General features: G+C 42.7%; 1 protein-coding gene across 1 annotated transcript; it reads right to left on the bottom strand.

The window, feature by feature from the left end:
* Positions 1–81: 81 nt before the first annotated feature.
* Positions 82–18,852, bottom strand: LRRC40 (leucine rich repeat containing 40). The gene is made up of 15 exons (XM_054072704.1): positions 18,695–18,852; positions 18,067–18,248; positions 17,243–17,316; positions 16,176–16,305; positions 15,662–15,785; positions 14,707–14,849; positions 13,415–13,587; positions 13,020–13,110; positions 11,754–11,799; positions 9,564–9,672; positions 8,712–8,819; positions 6,962–7,072; positions 5,224–5,301; positions 4,319–4,504; positions 82–3,312 (listed from the first exon to the last, which is right to left on the bottom strand). Exons 1-15 carry the CDS (start codon positions 18,834–18,836, stop codon positions 3,207–3,209), a joined length of 1,803 nt encoding a protein of 600 aa, XP_053928679.1. The 5' UTR covers positions 18,837–18,852; the 3' UTR covers positions 82–3,206.
* Positions 18,853–23,629: the final 4,777 nt, after the last annotated feature.

Below are 23,629 nucleotides of genomic sequence, written 5' to 3'. Positions count from 1 at the left end.
ACCCCAGGCAGAGCTCTCATCGGTTCCGTTTTCTACCTGTGAGTACTGTATCCAGTTCAGAACCAACAGCTTCCTTTATTAAAAATTTTACCATTTTATAAAAGACACGTTCAATTATGATGGAGATGGCTGTATTGTAATTAATATTTTGAGATAATTGTGATTTTGAGCTTAAATTATATACAGAAAATGGTCTTTTTTGTATGTGTTAAAAGATTGCTATATTACAAATGACTAACTGTACTTTTCAGTTGAATTACAGTATTAATGTAAATAAAGCTGAATGAAGAAATATTTACTACTTTATTAACATAGATTGTGAATGTACTTAATGTTTTTTGCAGTATAAAGACTTACTGAACTTGAAAGCTGCTTCATTTTATGTGCAAAAAGGTACTTCAAAACTATATTTTAAATCTATTGATTGAGTGCAATCAATGATATTGTCAGTTAATTTGCACATGCAGGTTGTATCCTTCCCGTTTTATTTAATGTATGACACTTCTCCGTAGGGTGCATATTGTGTTTAGAATGCATTTTGCAGATGCTTCTGTACATAAAAGGAATACAGGGACTAAACCAATGCTGTGCAGTGTATAGCAGAGCCATTTTTCGGCTTTGGTGTACCCAACTTTTTCAGTATTTAAAAAAAAGTGTTTTGAATAACATTAAAAAGTCTCTTTATTGTATAAATAATAAAAATGTCACCTTATTGTAATTAATTTTTGTCATCTTTTACTATTGGAAAGGCTCTGAGGTTTCCAAAGACGTTGCTCTGCCAGTTAGGGTCAGTGAGAGGGTTGGAACCCTCTGGAACTGGGGCAGATGCCAGGCGAGGACACCATCCTCCTCAGGCAGCAACGTCACAGCTTCCACCTTCGGAAGCCTTTGCTGCTCCTGTCAGCAACCCCCACGGTGTTGGAGGGAGAGACTCCTTTGCATTGCCAGAAATGGCAGATAGAGACTGGAGACCTGAGTAGCTCATCTCATTCAGCCATAACTACCAGTGAACCAGCAAATCTGGGAATGCAGTGACTGCAAGCTTGCAAACAAAAGCGTGGCAGTTGCTGCTGTTTGAGTGCAAAAGCCGTATGAAGGATGGGAAAACATAAGGGAAAGTCGAGGCAGGTGGAGAGCAGCAACAGTTCCATCATCCAAGTCACCACAGAGCAGCGCATGACTTGCTGGAGCTCAGACAAGCCACTGTTCTCTCTGCACACAGATGCTACCACCTGTTAACAGCAAACCCTTTCCCCTTCGCTCTCCTCTGCCACCCCCTGCTCCTCTTTCGGTAGTGGGCTGATGCCAGGTTTCTGACATGTCCAGCTGTGCTGGCCAGTCCTGGTCCTGCTGCAGCAGGGCACAGCCCCTTGCAGCTGCCTGCATGGTCCATCAGCCATCCTCCCTCTTGCTGAAAGGTGCTTGCAACAGGGGTCTGTGGACCATGAGGGTAAGTGATTGCATTAATGCTGGACATGGACAAAACCTGGAAGGTTTAACTTTGCAGTGTATTAAATTTTGCTGTGTTACAGCAGGGACAGAGAGAAAGGAAATACTTTTGTACACTCACTTCCTTATAGACTCATGCCATAGAAAGGAACCCCATCCGATGACAGCCTGACAACCTTCATGCAGAGGCTGCATGCAATAGGAGAGTGGAAGAAGGAGGCACACACCTGTTCCTAAAGCTTAGCAAAGATGTGTGTCATTTGGAAGCTTTATTTTAATTTTAGATTGCAGAGCAGTGAGCAGTTTGCATTTAGATGCACTAGTCACGCACAGGGACAGCAGTCGGTGGTTGCAGGCCATGGAGGACTGGGAGTACAGAGGTGATGCTGCCCAAGGAACAGAGCATTATGCCTGGCCACACACCCGCCCCCCGGTGCGCTGGGCCCAGGCGCAGAGATGATGCCTGCAGCAACACAGCCCCGAGGGCACCTGGCCAGTTTAAGAATCAAACCACGACCACTCCCGATCCACAGGAATCCATCCGGCTTCTGCTTCAGTCCCATTTCTGACTGATGGGCCTAGAGTAGTCTGATAAAGCAGCAGTGGACCTGTGGCCACAACAGCGAGCAGCAGCAGGCAGCCCTTCCTTTCAAACAGAATCACAGAATTGTTTGGGTTAGAAGGGACCTTTAAGATCATCCAGTTCCAACACCCCTGCCATGGGAAGCGACACCTCACACTGCATCAGGTTCCTCAAAGCCTCATCCAACTTGGCCTTGAACACCTCCAGGGATGTGATGTCCACAACTTCTCTGGACAACCTGTGCCAGTGCCTCACCACCCTCACGCTAATAAATTTCTTCCTACTACTTTTTCGGCTTAAAAACGCCTCTCCCTGCAGTTGTGGCCTTTTTCCACCAGCCTAAGGATGGCCTTGGCTACCCTAGGATTAAGTACAAGCATCGGCCTTTCTGCATATCAATGTCCGGTGTTATCACTTCTAGAGAGAAACTGCCTGAAAAACAGACCATTAGCTTTCAGAAAATGAAGTTACTTAGACAAGACTGAGTTAGTCAGAGAACTGACTCTAATTTAGTTCAAACCACTACAACATTATTGGTTAGAAAATGTTTAGAAAATGTAATTACAGCACACGGTGAAAGAAACCCAAACCAAACTTCCAACAGGGAATATTTATTGTGGCATCCACATTTGGTACTTTATGCGGGGCACATACACGGGCTGCAGCCCATCTCGCGCAGTGGCCTTGGCACCTCCCCACAGCACAGGGCTTCAAGCCTTTCCCCGCACAGACCAGCAGCCAGTGTTTTGAGGGAGCAGTGAAGAGAGACTGAATACCTCATGGGAGATTATGAACCAGCATGCAAAACACAAAGTGTTTACTGCTGCCTTTGGCTCAAATGCTTTGATGTTGATAATTCTTCTTAAAAATTAGCTTAATTGTAGAAAAGACATTGTCACTATTACTGACAGCAGTTTTCACTGCAGTAATTATTACAAAAAGTGTAAACATACACTGTGGTGCTATAAAACATTCTTGAAACATGAAAATGCTTCACAACTGAATTCTCCCTTAACATGCATATTACATACAGGATTGTGAAGGCTTTTCGGTACAGGCCAGGTTAACAACAGCTGAAAGAGAAGGAAGGCAGTGAAATCATACAACATTTGGTCAGAAAGGATAACGCCTCATACTTCCATTCCCAAGTCTGCCAAGGAAACAGACTATTGTATCAGGTAGGAATCCGGCTTCTCAGGTACTCCAGCACAGCAGCTGTTCCTTTCGCCAGAACTGCTGCCCGAGGAGTGCGGAATGGATTTCCTTCCAACAGAAGTGTCCTAGAAAACCAGAAAGGCTTTGAGCCACTTGCATTTTCCCGTGTCTCAACACATTCACACACTGTATACAGACTCCGTAATATTCTGAAATTTGTAAGCATTTCCTCCTCTATTCTTCTAAAAGCATTTTGATTTCTCCTTCCCTCATTCACCCTAGCTCATCTTCTTTAGAGACACCTGAATTTTAACCTACGCTAATAAGCCAGTGGTGGTGTATTACTGCAGACACACAATACACACAAACTCTACTTCCTCAGCCAGCCTCTGCCATAAGAACGAGCGACAAAAAGAACTCCTGAAATACAGAAATGGCACAATAAAAGGGGAAAACTACGTTAAACCATAAGCTTCCACTTCCTAGCCCAGCTGCCAGACTGCTACTCTTTGGTACACCTCTGCGGAGGTTTTCACTTGGGGAGGGTCTGTTTTATTTATTTATTTATTGTATGAAGCCCCTCTAGGAAGTCTCCTTTAAAGGGGACAACCAGAGGGACCAGTGATCAGTTGTCTTTTACAAGACAGATTGCTTACACATCTCTGTTGTTTCTGAGGTGCATTATGTAAGAACGTTCACAGTCCTGTCTCTTTATATGTTAGAGAACGTTATCCTGCCTCTTCTACAGCAGCAGCATGAGTGACACAGAGAGGCAGGGAGCTCAGTGCTGTAGCTCACCTGCTTGGCTCACCAAGGCTGTCCATCCATGCACCAGCACCTGGACAGACAGGCAGGGGAACTGACTCAGGCTTCAACATCAGACCCACTCACATCAACATGCCCTTTCCATTATTTTAAAAATCACAAATAATTCCCCCAATTCTCAACTATAAGGAGAAAACATGGAGCAAACTGCACTGTTTTACAAATGGCGAGAGAGGCCTTTTCAGTGCACTGAGACCTGCAGGCAGATACACCGCCAGTCAGTACTTCTTCCTCTGACAAAAGGTGCCCCAAAGGACTTGGTCAGACTGTATCTTTATAGACCAGGTCACTACTTAAAGCACACACCTCAGAGTTTCGCAGTTTCCGAGTTCTGGTGGCACCTGGAGGAGGTCATTATTCTGAAGGTCCAGTGTTCCCAGCCTCTCCATTTTCTTCAGCTGCAGAGGGTCTATGGATCCCACCTGATTGTTACTGAGCAGGATGGTCTCCAGTGCTACAATCCGATACAGGACACTGGGGAATACTTTAAATCTTCAGGAGAAAAAGGAGGCAAATCAGTGAAAGTCAGAAACAGGGCATTCAAAACTTGAGCAGCCTTTAAGATCAGACAGCATTTTAGCATTGTTCCAATATGCTGAAAGGAGAAAATATCCATTATCTAGCCTTGCACACAATGAAAAAGCTGAACAAGGTGTGTGCAGTGACAGCCCAGCACCTCTAACAACTGCAGGCCAACTCCATTCCCTTGACAAGACCATGTGTCACCCCAACTATGACTCACTGGTGTAATGATGAAGAACAACAGCCAGTTGTTCTCTTCTGTGCCTAAGAAATGTCGGGGCTCCAGCCCCACACTGTCTCTGCTGGGAGTGATGGCAGCAACAGCCAATCCTCTTCAGACTCTGCTTGGCTGCTTCATGCTGACTGTTCCCCTCATGCATTTCTATCAATTGGAATTACTCTATTACAGATGCTAAAGGGTAGCCCTGTTGGTATCCATGTTACGATACACTGTTCACAAGATGGTTTAATCCTTTTTTTAAGTAGTGGCTACTGCCTCTGTCCAAAACTTGTACAGCAGAAAGTCCCACAACTATACCACCCACGGTGTGAAGGAGGCATGGGTCTAAAGCTCACAGCTAGTTGATCAAGTGCTTCCTCATTCTTACATTACAGGAAAATCATATTGCATCTGGCCCAGATATTATTATTTTATTAAAAAGACCATAAAAACCTGAATGGTTTCTCACCTATTAAAAGAAAGATTTATCACGAGCAGTTGTGTCAGTGCCTCCATTCCTTCAGGTAAAGATGTCAGAAAATTGTTTCTGCATATCAAATGAAGACAAACAATCATCAGTGACTTCTATGAAGTTTTAGTTAAGAATCCACAGAGACAGAATATGCATATTTATCAGCGCTAACTTGCTGTCTTAAACCAATTAATTGCTTTATAAATGGGTCAAGACCACGCTCAAGTACAGACGCTTACTGATGCAAGCCAGGTTTGCATTCTCCTTTGTACAAGCAGGAGATTTAAAAGGCTGTCCTCTACAGATTCCCAAGTGAAATCAAAGGATCTAACAACTCCACAAACTTGCTTGGCATCTCAGCTCCTTGGGTTTCAGAGGAAAGCTTATGAACCTGCCCAGATGTTAGTGCCAAAGTGAATCAGCAGGATAACTCCAAACCTCTTCCAAATGCTTTTAGGCTGGTCTGCAACTGCTGTAATGAACTCTTTGATGTCTCCTGTTACCCTCGTGCTCCCCACAACAGGAAGCCACACAGAAGATTCCTTAACACAAGATGACAGGGGTTTCTAAGGACAAACAAGGTATGTCCCGAGTGTGGCACAACAAGCTGTTACAGGAAAATAAAGATCACTCACTAAAAGATGTCCAGACCTAGACCTAAACTCTTAACCACTGAGATGTTCAACCTCCTTCCCTCATCAATCTCACATCATCATCCATTTCTGCAATCTTCAGTCTAACAGCACCACCTGTGCCACCACATCACAGGCTGGTTGGGGTGAGTTGGGATCTCCGGAGCTCATCTGGTCCAACTCCCTAGAGCAGGTGGGCCAGGACTACATCTAGTGGGGTTCTGGGTACCTCTATGAATGGAGCCTCCACCCCCGCCCCCCCGGCAACCTGTGCCAGCACTCAGTCACCTTTGCACTGAACAGATGTTTGCTGATGTCCAGAGGGACCCTGTGTGTCCGTGTGCATCTGTGGCCTCTGGTCATCACACTGGGCACCCCTGGAAGAGCCTGGCTCCATCCTGTCTGTACCCTCCCCGCAGGTGTTCATACACATAGGTGAGAACTCCCTGAGCCTGCTCTACTCCGGGCTGAGCAGCCCCAGCTGTCCCTCTCATGGGAGAGATGCTCCAGTCCCTTTGGCATCCTGACGACCAAAGTACAAACCTGCCTCTGCAACTGTGCATTGCTACTTTTCATTGTGTGAAACACCAAAGATAATAAACAACGGCAAGCTAATCCTGACATCTAAAAAACACAATGAGCATTTTTCAGGGGTTAGAGAAGGTAAAATGACAGCAAATAAATATCTATTACAAATAAAATACATACAGCTTCAGTTTCAGCTTCAGGCAGCACAAGATTTGCACCTTCACTGCACTACTTCCTAGATATCCTCCAGGACTTTTTGGTGTGCAAGGCTGGGGTTTAGGGCGGGGGCTGACAGCAGCTGAGCATCTCTGAGAACCTTTTATGACTGAGACCTTTCATCACAGCAAGTCTTGCCCTTGCCAGAGCTTGCTCTCTTGGTTGTTGCGTTTTTCTTTAACCAATGACTAAATCTAGGCCGCTCACTGTTTTAGATCTGCTGGTCCTTCAGCTGTCATAGAGGCATTTTGGGAAATTAAACATTATCTCAGCACCGCTATTCCACTCTAACAGATGGCTGGTTTAAAAAAGCATGAAAATAAGTTACTGAGAAAGGAAGTCCAACACACGTCACAAACCTGATATCCAAATGTGTCAATTTATGGAGCATGCAAAACTCTGAGGAAACGGATGAGATTTTATTGAAGCCAAGGTTGACATCACAAACCGAGTCCTTCAGCTCCACAATCCTGAAACCCAATACAAATATACTTTCATTATGTGAGCTCACGTTTGCATTCCATTTTCTAAATTACTGAAAAAAACCCACAACCCTACTTTATTCTATAGTCAAGGATACTTAACATTTCTTGACATTTCAGAAGCAATTTTGCGGACTGAGAATAATGTAAGTTTCACCTGTGAAGCTTTCCCTCCTGGACTCTTATACTTGATGTAAAGAGAAAGCTCAGAATTATGTTTCTGGAGTTATTAGGAGAGTAAATTTTATCTCACTGATCAGGAAAGTAATTTTTACCACAAAAGCCTCCTCACTTAAACATAGCTAAGAGGTCTTTCAGAAAGTATGGCACCCGTGACCATCACTGCCGTCTCCTGCCCTGTCCATGTCTCAACAAAGAAACTATTCATCTTCTTTAGAAACAACCAGAAAGAAATTGTTATTTTATTTCCATCTTTTGTTTCTCTTCTACTGAGCTGCTATTACAAATTCCAGGAAACACAGCATTTGCTGCTTCATGCAAAAGGTTATTCTATCCAGAGGCTTTGGTATAAAATGTTTAAAAGCTCCAACAGTCAGTTGTTGAATGCCTACAACAGAAGCTCTGGTCCAGTCCTAAAACCAAAAGATAATTAAATGAGAAAATACTCATTTCTCCTATCCAGATTGCCACTGAGTTCTCTGGCACCTGACAGCCGCCCGCACACCTACACCTTCCTCCTCAGTGAAGGCAACAGCGTCTGATACAGCAAAAGAGCACAGGAGGCACAAGCATTCTCTCACTAAAATAACTTTCTACAAACTGTGCTGGGAAGAGATTTTTTTTTCCTATGAGAGTGCACCTCTTCAAGTTCTGTGTTAAAGATTAAATGTCATGCACGCTTGGGTCCAAGAGTGGAAATAGGTTACCCCCACACATGTGGTGGTACCCTTAAAAACCAGCTGTCAGGATTTTCTTGGGCTACCAGAGATACAGTAAGCTTCCTCCTCACACAAAAGGACTACTTATTCCCATTTGAGTCAAGAGAAAGCTTTTCCTTGACGGTGGATGAAGTAACAAGTGCAATAACATCAAATGCTAAGTAATGGGACACAAAACCTATCAAGAAAAAAGGCACGGAAATTGTTCAGCCTTCCTTAAAAACACCACAAGCAATTATGGTATCTGAAGGAACTGACTTTAAATAGAACCACAGTTACACCACAAAGCTATCACCCAATGAAGGGGTGAATGCACACAGATTATTCTCATATGGAAAAAAGAACGCTTTGAGGGGAAAAAAATACAACACTGTGTGTTAAGCACAGCACTTCATTAGGATGAATAGTCCCAGCAGTCCCCCCTCATTTATTTCAAAGATGCTTAGCAAAGAAAGATGAAAAGCAACACATAGTGAAAAGACCATCAAATACAGCCAAGCTTCTTTTTACTGCCATCTTCATGGTAATCTATGGACCCACCTGCACACTACTCGTACAAGAAATGCAAGTGCATCATTCAGCATCTCAATTATATTTTCATTAGTGTGTGTGTGTACACATGTCTAGAGCAAAAAGCGTAAATATACTTGATTAGGAAAAACCCAAGATGGTGAGGAACAAAAGTAGAAAAGAAAGTAACGAATGGAGAATGACCTTTAGCAAAGTACCTTGGAGGAATTTCATTCAACTGGTTTTTGCTGAAGTTGACAGTGGTGACAGGATTGCTTCCAACTGCATCAAACATTTCATCAGGAATCACAGCTGCCTGTTTCTCACTAAACAATGAAAAGCATTTAGCTGGGTAATATGAACAGGTTAATCACTCCCTATTTATTAACAAGATGTTTTCACCTTCTTCTAGAAGATGAGTGACAAAATAGATATATTCCTTGCCCATACTGGGCAAGGAAGCACAAGAAGATGGACATTCAACAGATTTCCCCCACTGAGCCCAGAAATCAGCCCCAGCACAGTGATGTGTAGATCAGAGAACTACACAATCTGGAGCTCCTGAACATTTCTGGTGACTGAAGCCATCTCAGCCTCTCTCACCACAGCGAGGCTCTTCCCACGTTCCAGCTCTCGGCAGGACCACGTACTTCACCCAACCATTCTCAGCACATAAAGAGTTTTCTTCCCCTTTCCCCATTCTAACAAGTCTCATTGTTGGTTACGCTTAAGAAATAACTGAAGAGATGCTAACCTACTACAAGAGTTGAGAAAACTAATAAAGCAGTTTAAAAGGTACTAAAAGCACATGGCATTAAGCACTTCAGCAGGTTAAAAGGAATGTTACTGTGGAACGTTTGACAATACAAGGAAATAATTAAAATTCCCTGCAATTCAAATCTGCCTGTTCCTGAACACAAATGGCAGTGAAAAAGGGACAAAAAAAGGGACAAAAAGCAGGGTTTGCATACAGCTGGGTAAATATCATAAAGGGAGAAAAAAAAAAGGGGAGGGAATCCAAGGAATTGTTCTGACAACTGTAGAAACAGGTAGTATTTCAAAAGACGTACCTATATTCCAACAATTTTAGTGAAGTTATGGCGTGCATGTTAACCCTTGACTCACTGGGAAGAGTCATGGCTGTCACAGGAGGCTCTCCACTTGGGCTAGTGACATCATCTAGAGATAACACATGAAAAGAGTCAGACAAGCCACAGGCTGCAGGCAACACAGCTGTTACGCTAGCAGTACCAGGCTGTTGATGTTAGGCGGGAGACTCCCAAGGGAGCTGGAAACGACGATAATCTGGGAATTCAGACTAGCAATGATCTGCATCACCTATATCCAGAACAGCAAATCTGATCACACTTTTACTTAAAACATTAATAAACCTTCACCATACCCTTCTCTATGGAGTTCCTTTTAATTGCTATCTACAATACACACAAAAAAGCTACTGGCTTAGCAAGGTGACTCTGAATGTTCAAGCAGATTAAAAGCACTGTTCTGCACATCCAAGATGTAGCACCACATCGTAGGGATTTACCCATGCCTAAACAGGGTGAAGCTCAGATAGATGTCCAAACATATCATAAAGTCAACTTCCACTAAAAGACATCAAAGAAAGCTATGAAAATTCAGCGGCTTTCTAAAAAGTCTACTAACAATTGCACCTAACAGCAACTAGTTATTCTTTCACTGAGAAAGGTCAAAAGGGTCAAAAACAAGATTTAAAAAAAAAAAAAAAAAAGGACTTTTTCAGTTTAAATCTCTACAGAATAGGTTTGATAGTGGTTTAGCTTCAACTGAGATGCCATAGCAGGCAGAGTAAAACCATAAGCATTGCTGTACATGCAAAACACTAGCTAATGTCGTTATTCACAATTATATTATCTACTGTAGTTTACCAGATAAGCTTCTGAGTATGTGCTCCAGCACCGAATTAGTTTTTGTCAAGTCAACAATACTGTCAGATCTGCATGGAACCTGACCTGTTGAAGCAGTCATGCCACAGTAATTTAATTAAGACTGCCATCCCCTGGCAGACATGAGAAAATCCATCACACAACAAGGAAAATTCACACAAAGCATTTTCAATAAAAGCTGCCTGCGTGTATTATCAAGGTCCCTTCTAAATTAGGGAAGAGGTTAAGCAATTTTAGTGCAGCATAATAATTTCTATATTATATTTAACATGACCAGAGAACTCAGGTGTTTTGACCACTTTACGTTTAAACCTTAAGAAAGATGAAGATTTCTAAAGACGGTAAATTCAAGTCCCGTTTTGAAAGGATTTCATCAGCTCAGCACACAATTTACTTGAAGACCCTGACAGCCTGTTCCCTGCATAATAAATTAACTGTCATCTCCACTATTTTGTTGGGAAAACACAGAACAAAAAGAACAAAACCTAAATGCTGAAATATCTCAGTGCATTAGAACCCCAAGTATTGACCTTGAAAACATCTGGAGGGTGCAGAAGCAATTAGCAACTTTTTGCCCACTTTTTTAATACTATCAGTTCATTTCAACAAAGACCCATGTCCCCAGGTGCTTTTTCATTCATGGAGGCACAGCCTTGAATCCAAGAGAGGATTCTTCAAAAAGCAAAGCATTAATCCCCTTGAAATATTTCACCTCATTTTCTGCTTTGTTTCTATAGGGAACATGAGGATCAAGACCATTAGATGGTAGCAAGGTGAATTCTAGCCGGCCAGGATTAGACTCGTGTTTAAAGGCAGACCTCATGGCACCACCGAGACATTACAGCAGATTCTTTCACGCATGTACTGTCTGGGAACCACTGGAGCGTACTGCCCATGTTATTACATGGATGAGTAACAGATACTGTCTTTGCAAAACCTCTGGGTCACAGTACAGGGACCAAGCCAACAGAGAGATAGGAGCTTAAAAAGAAGAACCTCGTACGAAAATTTCCTGTGAAGTTCAGAGGAAAAATAAAAAAGCTTCTTGAATTCCTCATGCAAAATGCATAGATAGCCAGGGGAAAAATCCTTCTAATGATTTTTCTTAATGATAATTTTTCAGTAAGGAATGTTCATTGTTTGGTATTATCTAATAGAATAAGAAAAAGAAAAAGCACTGAAATGTAAGAGCAAATTGTCAAGTAAAAAAAACTCTTTATCACTGCAGGATAACTGGAGGAAGCTGGATTTAAACAGCCACCCTCCACAGGCTCTAACTTATTTTAATTCCTTAAAAAGATTCTCTTTAAAATGCAGTGCAATAGAACAACCTACCTTGGATTTTGCTTCTTAGATATTTCAGAAGTTCCTGGGTGCCTTTCTTTGGGAAAAAAAAACCAAAAAAAACCAGTCAGTAATCATTCACCAGCCAGTACTCACAGAGCTCTCCAACAATGGAGAGCGACCATTCCAGTCACACAGGTGGAGCCCACAGCACTGCCAACTATAAAATCCACCTGATGCTTCCCAAGTGGGAACATTTAAAAGAGACATTTAAAAGAGAACAATTCCCAGAAGCTAGGGAATACCAGAACTAAAGCAGCCAGGCAGCCCTAACTCAGACTCCTTTGCGTGTACATTTTAAGTAACCTTTTAACCCTGGGATCATGAATGACTTCCATCCACTGAATCCCTGCTCATTTATTTAGTGCATTGGATGCTCATTTAATGAGAGAGATGATGCCTACCCCCTTCTGATAGATAGTACAAAATTTCATTTCAACAGAGTCTTCAGCATTGCTCATTTTTAGAGAATCCCACTGCTTTGTAAATATTTATTCTGTTTTATAACACCAGCAAAAGCACAGAAAGAAGCAATGTATACAACCAAGGAGGGACCTTCTGGGGAAATAAAAGGGAATTCTACACCAGCAGTTGTGCCCATGCCCCCCCCCACCATGTACCTGTTTTCTCAAGCCCAACTCTCACCTTCATTTTGCTTGTTATGAACAGAGAGAATGCAGATCTGAGATTATCCATAAGAAAACATAGCATATCATATTGCCATTGTTCAAAATCTGCCATCAAATATGCTTTGGAAATGGAATCCTAGATCCTTAATTTAGGCAAGGAGGAAATGTAAACTAGAAATCCATGCTCATCTAGGGAAAGCTTGATGTACACATCTAGCACTGCAACAAGCTGTGATTGCAACAGCATTAGGCAGCAGACAGCTGCCTTTGTTTCCCAGACATCCATGGCTTCATTTGCAATATATACAGACAGCTGCCTTTGTTTCCCCAGACATCCATTGCTTCATTTGCAATATATAGTACTACTTTTGTATCAAACCAGAAACAGGTCCTACAAATCAGCAGCCTCCTTTAGTCCACAGTCCTCAAGCTCTTATGCGCTACACTAGACTCCAGTGCAAAGAGTTCCCAAATCAAAACACACACAAACAAACGAGGTTGATTATAGTTGCACAGGTGAATTGAAATCTGGCTGTTTTCTAATTTATTTTTAATGTTCTGCCTATACAATGTGGATAACGTACATATGTGACAGAATCAAACATTATGTACTGTCTGTAGTGCTTACCTGCAGAAGGTCTCTTCGAATGGTTCTCAAAGGATTTCCCTCTAACGACAGGAATTTCAACTGCGGAAGGTTCCCCAGTGTGTAAGGCAATCTGCAAATGGAAACAACTCATTTCAAAGCAGCTTCAAAACAAACTCTAAAGAATTTGCAATGATTTGTCAGAAGGCCTAGTATTCTGAAGGTCAGACTCAGATAAAAACATACAGAACAGAATACATTTAAGAAGGGCATGGTTTGATCATAGCATGTTCATAATCCAAAAGGGTTCCTTCCTTTTACGATTGAGTTATTTTTAAATTACATTTTACAAGGTGAAAGACATCAACATAGTATTAGTTGTCATTAGATGTCATTAGCTATGCCTCATCACAGACATATGCAGCTTGTAATATTACCTACTGATATCATTGTTGGAGAGGTCAAGTCGTTCCAGCTTCTGAAGCAGAGTAATTTCATCAGGAACTGATTTTATCTTGTTGTCTCTAAGTTCCAATACAGAGAGGGAATTCAGATGCTTCAGATTCTCTGCATTTAATATTTCGATCTGATTTTCACCAGCATGTAATTCCTACAGGAACAAAGATCACACACAATTATGTTACTCTAGTAAGGTTACTTTATAACTTAGTAATACCCTAAATCATGGCATTGTCAAAAACATAGGATGATGTAGCGAAAATACAGATCTCCATTCCCTCTCATTTGCATATGAAATATCAAAGCCTCCAAAGATCCAGAGACACGAATCTGAACTTAGCTTTATTGAAACCATCACCGAACCCTCAGCTTTGAGTTCTATCTCCAAGTTAAGAATAAAGCTGCTCCACTTTTGTCAAGAACTTGTCAACGACTTCTTTACTCAAGAAGTCTCTTTAATTCCAAGTTACAGGAAGTTGAGAAGGCAGCTCTCCATCTCCCTATTTGAAATGTTTCACTTATAATGGAAGAACTGAATGGTTCTTCAGACCAAAAAGAGCAGACACATGCTGCTGGCTGCACTAAGACACTGAACTTCACACACCAATAAGAATTTTGTCAGAAAATGCTGAAATAGCTTTGGATTTTAACTGCTGAGTTCCATTATACAGAGCTAAGAAGGTACTTGCATTCTTTGGTGGATCTGGTCACTGCAAACACCACACTGATATAAGCATTCAGTTGGCCCAGTCATTTTTCTATCAGTTGAGTAACAAATTTCTGATGTTCTGAGTCAGGCGATTTTTAATTGTAAACAGCCTGGAAATTAAGACTACAAAATACTTGCAAGATCTGACTATGCTAAAAGGGAAAAAAAAAAAAAAAAGTATACTTTCTCTGCAGTTATAGAAAAAAAAAAAATCACAGCTAACAAAGCAAAATCAACCAGAAAATGTTCCTAGGAAAAAAAAAAAAACACACACTATTGCAGGTAACAGTAGATCTAGTTTTTTTCAGATATTCCTCTTGTAATTATTTCTTTTATTTCCCAAATCTGAAGACTATGGCTGAAAATTTGTCTTCCGAATTACTTTAAGACTGACCAATGTAGATAGCAATTGCAAAGGGGGATGTATTAAATCCAGTTCTACACACAGAATTATAAATTTTGATCAGAGCAATTCACAAAAAAATGCATTTAAAATAACAATCACTATTTTAAAAGTAACAGCAAATGCAGTTACAGAACACCAACCATTTCAAGCCTTACCTTCAGTAATTTGCATGAGGGAAATTCTGGTAAGGAACGTAATTTATTTTTCCTCAGATAAAGTTGTTCCAAAGATGCCATAGTCGCTAATTTGGAAGGTACAGTTTCCAGGTAGTTTTTAGTACAATCCAGCTGTCGTAAGCCTACAGAAGTGTGCAAGTGACAAATGGAAAATTAGAGAGTATAACAGTTGTTTTCTACAGAAGGATAAATGTCCTGGTTTTCATAATAAATCTAACAACATTTTGCCAGTCATAATTTGAGAAGAAATCAGATGAGTTAGCATCAGCACTTCTGAAAACAAGGCATCTACTCTTCATCTGCTCATCACACAGCATTCTGGAATGCTTCCAACGACACTGCCAGATACTGGCTCTTGTCAAGAAAGGATCTTACACTGCAGTCTCTTAAAAAGATCTGCAGGTAATGCCTACAGCATTCATAAAAACCAGCACCCTACTGCCTGTTCCTGCAGATCTGCCACAGCTATCAAATATGCATTTCTTATCAGCCACTGGTCAGCTTGGTATTTAACATTCAAATATTAGAGGTCAATTTTATTACTCTAATTTATGTTTTCTTCTTTCCAATAATTTCAACTCTCTCTCATTTATGCTTTACTTTCCACTCAAAATAAGTAATGAAGAAAAAAATTGCCAAATTTCTTATTGTAGCCTGAAGGCTAATAACTCACTAAGCACGACGATATTAATCCTTACACTTTTCTGATCATTCCATGTTACATTTGCCAAAAAATAGGAACCATAAGAGGACTCAAGTTTGATATACAGTAGTTGTAGCTCATTTTTTTAAATAATGTTGAAGTGACATTACTGAGAATACATTAACTCTTCTAGAATACATTTTAAAAATCCTGAATGATAGCCACTGTATTTCTGAACATAACTACAGAACTGGCTGTATGGCAGTTAACAATCTGAGGAAACTAACTTACTTTTCATCGCACTGATATCTGCAGGCAGGTTCTTAAGTTGATTGCAAGCCAAATTGAGTCGCACTAAGTTAACGAGCAAAGCAAAACTTGTTGGAATGTCTGTGAGATGGTTGTCAGACACATCCTGAATATTAAAACGAGAGAGAGAGGTTAGAAACAGAGATGTCTAAAATATCTCACGAGTATTGCTACTGCAAATTTAATTACTGGCAGAACATTAAAATTAGATCACTGACATCTTCAGAGTCTCCCTGGTAGAAATGTGAATAGAAGAAACAAGTCTCCCAAGACTGACAGATCACAAGGGATTTGTTTTTCTCTTAAACTATTTGGCAAACCTTGGATTCAAACAAAAAAAAAAAAAAACCACCGTGTAATAACTGCCAACCTGCAGTCATGAGAATAGTCAAAGTTCTTCCATCTAAGCTATGCATTTTTTTTAATTAGCAGTAGCAAAACATCAGTAAATCAGCCCTTCTGCACAATTACGTATTTTTCAAAACTTGTAACTTACTAATTCTTCTAAACTGACAAGCTGTCCAAATCCATCCGGTAAGTGACTCAGCTCATTGTGCTGAAGAAGAAGGCTCTTCAAACATGACAACTGCAGCAGCTCTTCCGGGATACTTCTCAGTTTGTTGTGGCTAGTATTGAGACAAGGAACAAAAAGGGAAAAAGCAATTACAAAGTAATTTTAAGAACATCACTGCATCCAGTACGTTTCTGTTACACACGATGCCACCCCAACTACAGCTACACCACTTGTAGCAGCCAGATTAACCTGGCCACATATGGCCTGCTGAAACACCAACTCTTCCAACCCTACAAGTACGATTTAGCACCAGACACATAGCATATTCCATGCTGGCACAGACTATTAATTATGCCTGCAGCGAGACAAGTTAGTGCAAAATCTCCTCATGCTGTAGCATGCACCTATGCTTGCTGCTCAGGATACTGGTAACTTTAAGGAAAACCTGTCTCCTAGAACTGTTAGAGCCCTCTACAATTGATTGTTTCCTGGGAGAAATTAATTACATGTGTGTGCTTGTTCCACAGCAGTTTTAATCCTCCTCTGAATTTACAGTATCGCAGGTGGATCTTACATTCTTGTGTTCCAGGTGGTTCACACCCACAGGGACAGCATACCCTCTTTCTCCTTGTGCACAACTTTACACAACTACTCCAGTAAACAGGAGAACATCAACTTTCCAGCATGAACAAGAACTACACAATTGTTTTCAATGTATATTATTCACCACAAGAAGCACGTCTGTTCCTCACAAACAAAATTGCCAGATGGAGGCACACAGATGTAGCTATTGCTTTTGTGCGATTCCAAATATCATTGTTTTCACCTCAAGTGAGGCTGTGACTTTGTGTATCAGTGAAAATAATTCTAACAAACCTAAAAGCACTAGTTTTGATCGAAAACTTACGACTCTCAAGATACTAACATTCTCTAGATAAAAATCTGAAATAAATATTCAGAAAGAAAATTTGATATACTGCAATCTTTTATACACACCATGAAAGTCACTGCACTATGGCTCATGTTCCAGATTTTTAACACGCACTTACCTGACATCAAGTTTCTGAAGGTTTTCCAATTGTCCTAACGCAGAAGGAAGTGATGTCAGTTGATTATCATGCACCTGCAAAATAAAGGTTTTAGAAGACAGTTACTAATTTGTAACTTGCAAGTTTTCTTGTCCCATCTCAGAAACCAATCGAGCTAACCTAAACTATTTAGACTATAACCTAACCTATTTTAACTATAACCTAAGTAACTACAACTTTAACCAATAACCTAACCTATTTAGACTATACATAAGAAGGTATTTCTTCAGTATGAGAGTGGTGAGTCACTGGCACAGGTTGCGCAGGGAACTTGTGGATGTTCCATCCCTAGCAGCATTTAAGGCCAAGCTGGATGGGGCCTTGGGCAGCCCAATCAAGTGCGGAGGTGTCCCTGCCCACAGCAGGGGAGTTGGAACTAGACGATCTTTAAGGTCCTTTCCAACCCAAACTATTCTATGATTCTACCACACAGAATAATTCAGTACATAAGTAACAGCTATGTATGCGCCTCAAAGCAAGGCACCACAACTGCCAACCTGCAAAATTCTAGCTAATTGACAATGAATGCCAAGAGATTCACTATAAAGGGGAGAGAGAGAAGTACAGGCACTTCCAAGATACTTCTACAGAACAGTACCCACTACCAGCCTGTAAACTGAGAGATTATCAGAATCATAGAATAGTATGGACTGGAAGGGAATGAGCTGTAACAATCTTTTCTTTATCCTGAGGATAATGCTGCTGCAGAGAAATGGGAAACAAAGATCTGAGCCCCCATTTTCCCAGCCCCCCCAGGCAGTGCCACAGGGGCTCGCTGTCCTTACATCCAGGACGGTGAGCGCGGGCAGCAGCCTGACGTCCTCGGACAGAGACTGCAGCTTGTTGGAGGCCAGCAGCAGCTTGGTCAGATCCGTTTGCTCCCACCAGCGATCGGCAGCACCGAAGGAGAGATTCTGATGAGCTTCCTCTGGAGTATCCAAATTTATCCGCCACACGTGTTGAGGCACTACAAACACAGACACACATCAAATGAATTCCTAGACATAAGAAAGAATTTCTTCACCATGAGAGTGGTGAGACACTGGCACAGGTTGCCCAGGGAAGCTGTGGTTGCCCCATCCCTGGAGGTGTTCCAGGCCAGGATGGATGGGGCTTTGGGCAGCCTGATCCAGTGGGAGGTGTCCCTGCCCGTGGCAGGGGGGCTGGAACTGGATGATCCTTAAGGCCCCTTCCAGCCCAAACTCTTCTATGATTCGATGAATCCTTCTGGCCTTCGCACCCCATTCCCGACGTTACGCACCGTCACCTGGATGATCTTTAAGGTCCCCCGAACCCCAACCACGATCGCACGCGCTGCTTTTCTGGGGATGCCTTCCCGGGAACGCGTCCGCCGCAGCGGAACGGGACCCCCGGGCTGTACCGCCGCCGCCGCCGCCGCCGCCCCGCGCTCACCCTCGCCCAGCCCGCGGCCTGACAGGTTGAGCTGCCCGCTCTTGCGGGCCGCCCGCAGCAGTCCCTGCGGCACAGCAGGGCCCGGCTCCGCCGCCCTGAACCCCGCGCGGAGGTCCGCAGCCCGCGCTCTCCGTGCCGCCATCCCCGCAGGGACCCGCCCCGGCGCCGTCCCGCCCCGGCACCGCCCCGCCCCGGCCGCCATTTGCCGCTGCGGCCCCGAAATGGGCGCGGGGAGCCGGGTGGGGGTGTAGTGTGTGCGGAGTGCGCCCAGAGACGGGGGCTGGGATTGTGGGGAGCGACAGAGTGGAGCTGCTCAGTCTGGAGAACAGAAGTGAAGGGAGGAATAAATCATTAAGAATAGTAATTTATAATTATAGGACAAGGGGTAATGGGTATAAACTGGAGAGGGGCAGATTTAGACTAAACATAAGGAAGAATTTCTTCACCATGAGGGTGGTGAGGCACTGGCACAGGTTGCCAGGGATGATGTGGATGCCCCATCTCTGGAGGTGTTTGAGGCCAGGCTGGATGGGGCTTTCATACAATCACTGGGTTGGAAAAGACCTCTTGGATCATCGAGTCCAAACATTCCTGTCTGCCACTAAACCATGTCCTTGAGCACCTCCTCTACCCATCTTCTAAATACCTCCAGAGATGGTGACTCAACCACCTCCCTGGGCAGCTTGTTCCAGTGCCAGATGACCCTTTCTGTGAAAAAAATATTCCTGATATCCAGTCAACCTCTCCTGGTGGAGGTTGAGGCCATTCCCCCTTGTCCTGTCCCCTGTCATTTGGGAGAAGAGCCCAGCTCCCTCCTCTCTATAATCTCCTTTCAGGTAGTTGCAGAGAGCAATAAGGTCTCCCCTCAGCCTCCTCCAGGCTAAACAACTCCAGTTCCCTCAGCTGCTCCTTGTAAGACTTGTTCTCCAGCCCCTTAACCAGCTTTGTTGCTCTTCTCTGGACACTCTCCAGAGCCTCAACATCCTTCTTGTAGCGAGTGGCTGAGAACTGAACACAGGAGTCAAGGTGCGGTCCCACCAGCGCTGAGTACTGGGGCAGAATAACCTCCCTGGACCTGCTTTGAACAGCCTGGTCTAGTAGGATGTGTCCCTGCCCATGGCAGAGGAGTTGGAACTAAATGATCTTTAAGGTCCCTTCCAACCCAAACTATTATATGATTCTATGAATAATAAGAATCAAGTCTTGGCCAGCTTGCAGTAAGAAGGAATGTGATTGTAACAGCAGTTTAGCTTGTTTACTAGTTGAAACAACTGACAGTCCCCCAGCAGGAACAAAGGAGAGACCTGAGCTCACCAAGAGGACACAATGAGGAAGAAGGGAAGATAAAGAGCATCAGAGGTTTCTGAAGACACAAAGAAGCTGTCGTGTACATACAAGAATGGGTGATAGGATATGATAATGAGTTCTATGTATGTTTAACCAATATTTCCCAAATATGTAACCAGTGTTTCTTGGAATCTATATGAATATGTATGTTTAACCAGTATAAAAGTCCTGTAACCAGCCTTAATAGACACACACATTAGGTGAAACTATTCCCTGTGTGTCCAACGTCATATTATGTATTAAAGCAATATCTGCTTAATAATCAGATAGGCATTGATTATTGAGTTTGGCCTTTTTCACGGCATCATATCCTTTAGTGTGACGTCGGGCATGCAGGGGATGGCTTCACCTAAGGTGCATGCAACTTCTAGCACAATTCACAAAGGCTCTATACTGTCAAAACATACATATTCATCACTTTTCCTGGGACAGGTGTGTCTATTATAATCAGTTCCTGGAACTTATTTACATAAGTTTCCTCCTGTTGGCGCATGCACCAGGGGCTTCTGGGGGAAGGCTTGCGGTCTTCTTCACAGTGAACTTTTCAACCCTCCTTGCGCATGCTCTTAGACTCTTTGGACACCTCTTCACAGTTGCATTTGGTCCTAGCTGGTTCTTCTTTCTCTTATCATTGCACTAGTCCTTGTTATCTGGCTTAATTAGATTCAGTCACATTCTTTCCCATTCTTTCTAACTGCAGCCTTGTTAAAGTTCCTTATGTAAGTGTAAGTATCCAGGCACAGGCTAGCTAAAAGTTATTATTGAAGCTAATTCTATATTTTAGTTCTAAAATCACAAGAACTATACATAATATTCAAATACGTAGTAGGTTAGAAACTTACAGCAAATAATCTCTTTCTTCAATACCCTATAGTGATATGTGCCTTGAGGGGTGTTTATCTAAAGGGGGACCTGCTGTGCAGGGAACAGCCATCCCACAAGATAAGAGAAAGAAGCTTGGAACCCACACTGCTGTGCCAACAGAAAAGGACTGTTTTTCTCACAGTTTGGGCTGCATGCCCCTTAACGTCAAAAGTTTAACAATCAGGAAGACTTCTATACCTGCTTAATAATCAAATTGGCATTGATTATTGAATTTGGCCTTTTTCATGGCATCAGGAGGCTGAGGGGAGACATCATTGCTCTCTGCAGCTGCCCAAAAGGAGGCTGGAGCCAGGCGGGTGCTGGTGTCTTCTTCCAAGTGACAAGTGATAGGAGAGAGGAAATGGCCTCAAGTTGTGCCAGTGGAGGTTTAGACTGGATATTAGGAAGTACTACTTCTACTTCATGTAAAGGGCTGTCAAACACTGGAAGAGGCTGCCTAGGGAAGTAGTGGAGTCCCCATCCCTGGAGGCGTTTAAAAACTGTGTGGATGTGGTGCTTAGGGGCATGGTTTAGTGCTTGGGAAAAGGTTGGACTTGATGATCTTGATACAAGAAGCAGTTATCATTACAAAAAGTAAAGTAGTTTGGATTTAAGCTAAAATAAAGTTTCATCTAAGTAATTGTGTTCTCCGAAAGTTAGACAGAATGTCCTTCTGATAGCATGTTTTCTTTTAAAATGATGTTTTCCAGTCATTGTATCTTTGAAGATGATAATGTCTTGTGTGAAGTATGATCTGTGCTGAACACGTGTCTCTTCTTCTCTAATTGCCTCTGTTTGGAGTTGCCTATCTTAAAGGCAAGAGCAAGTAAGAGAGCTGGAGCCAGCTCCAAATTAGCAAGAGTTCTCACTGTTGCAAAGTTTCATAATAACATTAAAATTAGACCTTGGAAAGTAACAAAACGTGTGCAAGATTTCTGGGAAAATTTATACATATGATGTAAGTGGGAAATATATTCTGTAACCAGTTTTTATCTCATTGCACATGATTGATGGAGATCACTCACACATGATTGTTGTCTAGGTCTGATAAAGAATGCTTTCTTTCTAAAATTGCACAATGAGTCTTAGAGAGTTTTATTTGCCAGCGTTTTCAGTATCAACCTTAAAGGTCTCTTCCCACCTTAGTGATTCCATGAATCTGTCCTGTCCTGTTGGCTTCTGTGCCTGGGGTTGCAGGCCCAGAGGGGTCCATTTGCATCCCCCGAGGGGGAGGTGAGGGTGTCCCTGCCTGCTCTGACCCCTGCCAAACCTTGACTATCTCATGCAGATCCCAATTCCCACCCTCCCTCTTCCCCATTCCTGTTTGCAAAGGTCACACGTGAATCCAGACCAAATAAACTCAGAACAGTTTATACATTCATATGAGGTATACCAACTAAAAAGGCACTTTTACCTCAACTTACTGTTTTCCCTTTTCCCTTTAGTCTGAAGTTTGCAAACTTAACAGAAGTATTACAGACTGGGTATTCCTGGCTGCCTATAGATACCAGAACTGAGCAGGGAGCAGTCACATCTCCTGCCTTTTGACCTGCTGGTCATGGTAGTGTCTGCCTGACCCTGCCAGTGGTTCCTGGTTGAAGCTCATTATGAGAAAGGAGCGTTTCCCCCTCATTCCCTGAGGTCTCAGGCTGTGGCTCCTGTCTCTTTCCAACACCTGGGCTGTGTTCTGAACACTACGCTCTCTGCAAAAAGAGTTTGCACTAGTAGTTCTGTCAAACTTAAAAGAAATTAGTTGACAACCAAACACCCTGTTAGGTAACCACACATATGATTCAACAAACTCGGGCAGGAGTGTTCCCCCACAGGTTTTGGCCTCATTAGTTTTTTTACTACTATCTTTTAAGTCCCCCTTTTTTTCTGTCTCCTTGCTCTTTGGGAGAAGAGCACTTTGTAAGGGAACACTGGGTATTTCAACTGGGTGTTAAAAAAAACTGCTGGAAATCCCAGTTTTGTAGGAAGTCTTCAAATTAAGTTTATGTTTATTCCCGCAGGAGGAAGATGTGTTTGGAAGGGCAGGAGCTAAACAAGCTGCAGTTTGTTCATATTAGGCAGAAACCACAATATTGGGTGGTGAGGGCTGGGGTAGCGCTGAACTTCCTGGAATGATTAATATTCATCACTTAAAAAAACACTTTTATGGACTTTGAAAATAACTGATTGCTTTATTAACAATCTGATGCCAGGAATGACAGAGCAGAAAATGCAGGGAGGACTCAAAGTATATTCATCTTGGTGAACCCAGCCAACAAAATACCCATTCTGCTTGCCTCTATGAGAACACCATAAATTAATGTAGCAGTGGTGGCCATTTCAAGCCTACAGCTCTGAAGAAGCGTTCAGTATTACCGAGCCCATCTGCAGCACTTCAGGCACAGCACTTGCTGCTTGTAACGTGCCAGCCCAACCAGAGCCGAGTTATAGAAACATAGAAAAGTTTGTTTAGGTTGGAAGGGACCTTAAAGATTATCTAGTTCCAACCCCCCTGCTATGGGTAGGGACACGTCCCACTGGATCAGGCTGCCCAAGGCCCCATCCAACATGGCCTTGAACACCTCCAGGGATGGGGCAGCCACAGCTTTCCTGGGCAACCTGTGCCAGTGCCTCACCTCTCTGGAGACCAAGCAGCAACACCATGGAGCCCCAGCTGACACCAGCACGAGGAGCAGCGTTGTACTGAGCAAACCGATATGGGCTGCAATTTTG

This window comes from Cuculus canorus, chromosome 8 (assembly GCF_017976375.1).
Source record: "Cuculus canorus isolate bCucCan1 chromosome 8, bCucCan1.pri, whole genome shotgun sequence".
NCBI lineage: Eukaryota > Metazoa > Chordata > Aves > Cuculiformes > Cuculidae > Cuculus > Cuculus canorus.
Note: the sequence above shows the minus strand (reverse complement) of the source record. Positions and strands in the feature narration are given on the sequence as shown.

Bases quoted from the DNA above. Each gene is read 5' to 3' on its own strand.
- LRRC40 (XM_054072704.1), bottom strand. From the start codon at position 18,836: ATGGCGGCACGGAGAGCGCGGGCTGCGGACCTCCGCGCGGGGTTCAGG. The intron at 13,111-13,414 runs GTAATATTACAA...TTCCATTTGCAG, and splicing joins TCCAACAATGATATCAGTAG to ATTGCCTTACACACTGGGGA. The intron at 9,673-11,753 runs GTAGGTTGTTCT...TGTTATCTCTAG, and splicing joins TCTAAGAAGCAAAATCCAAG to ATGATGTCACTAGCCCAAGT.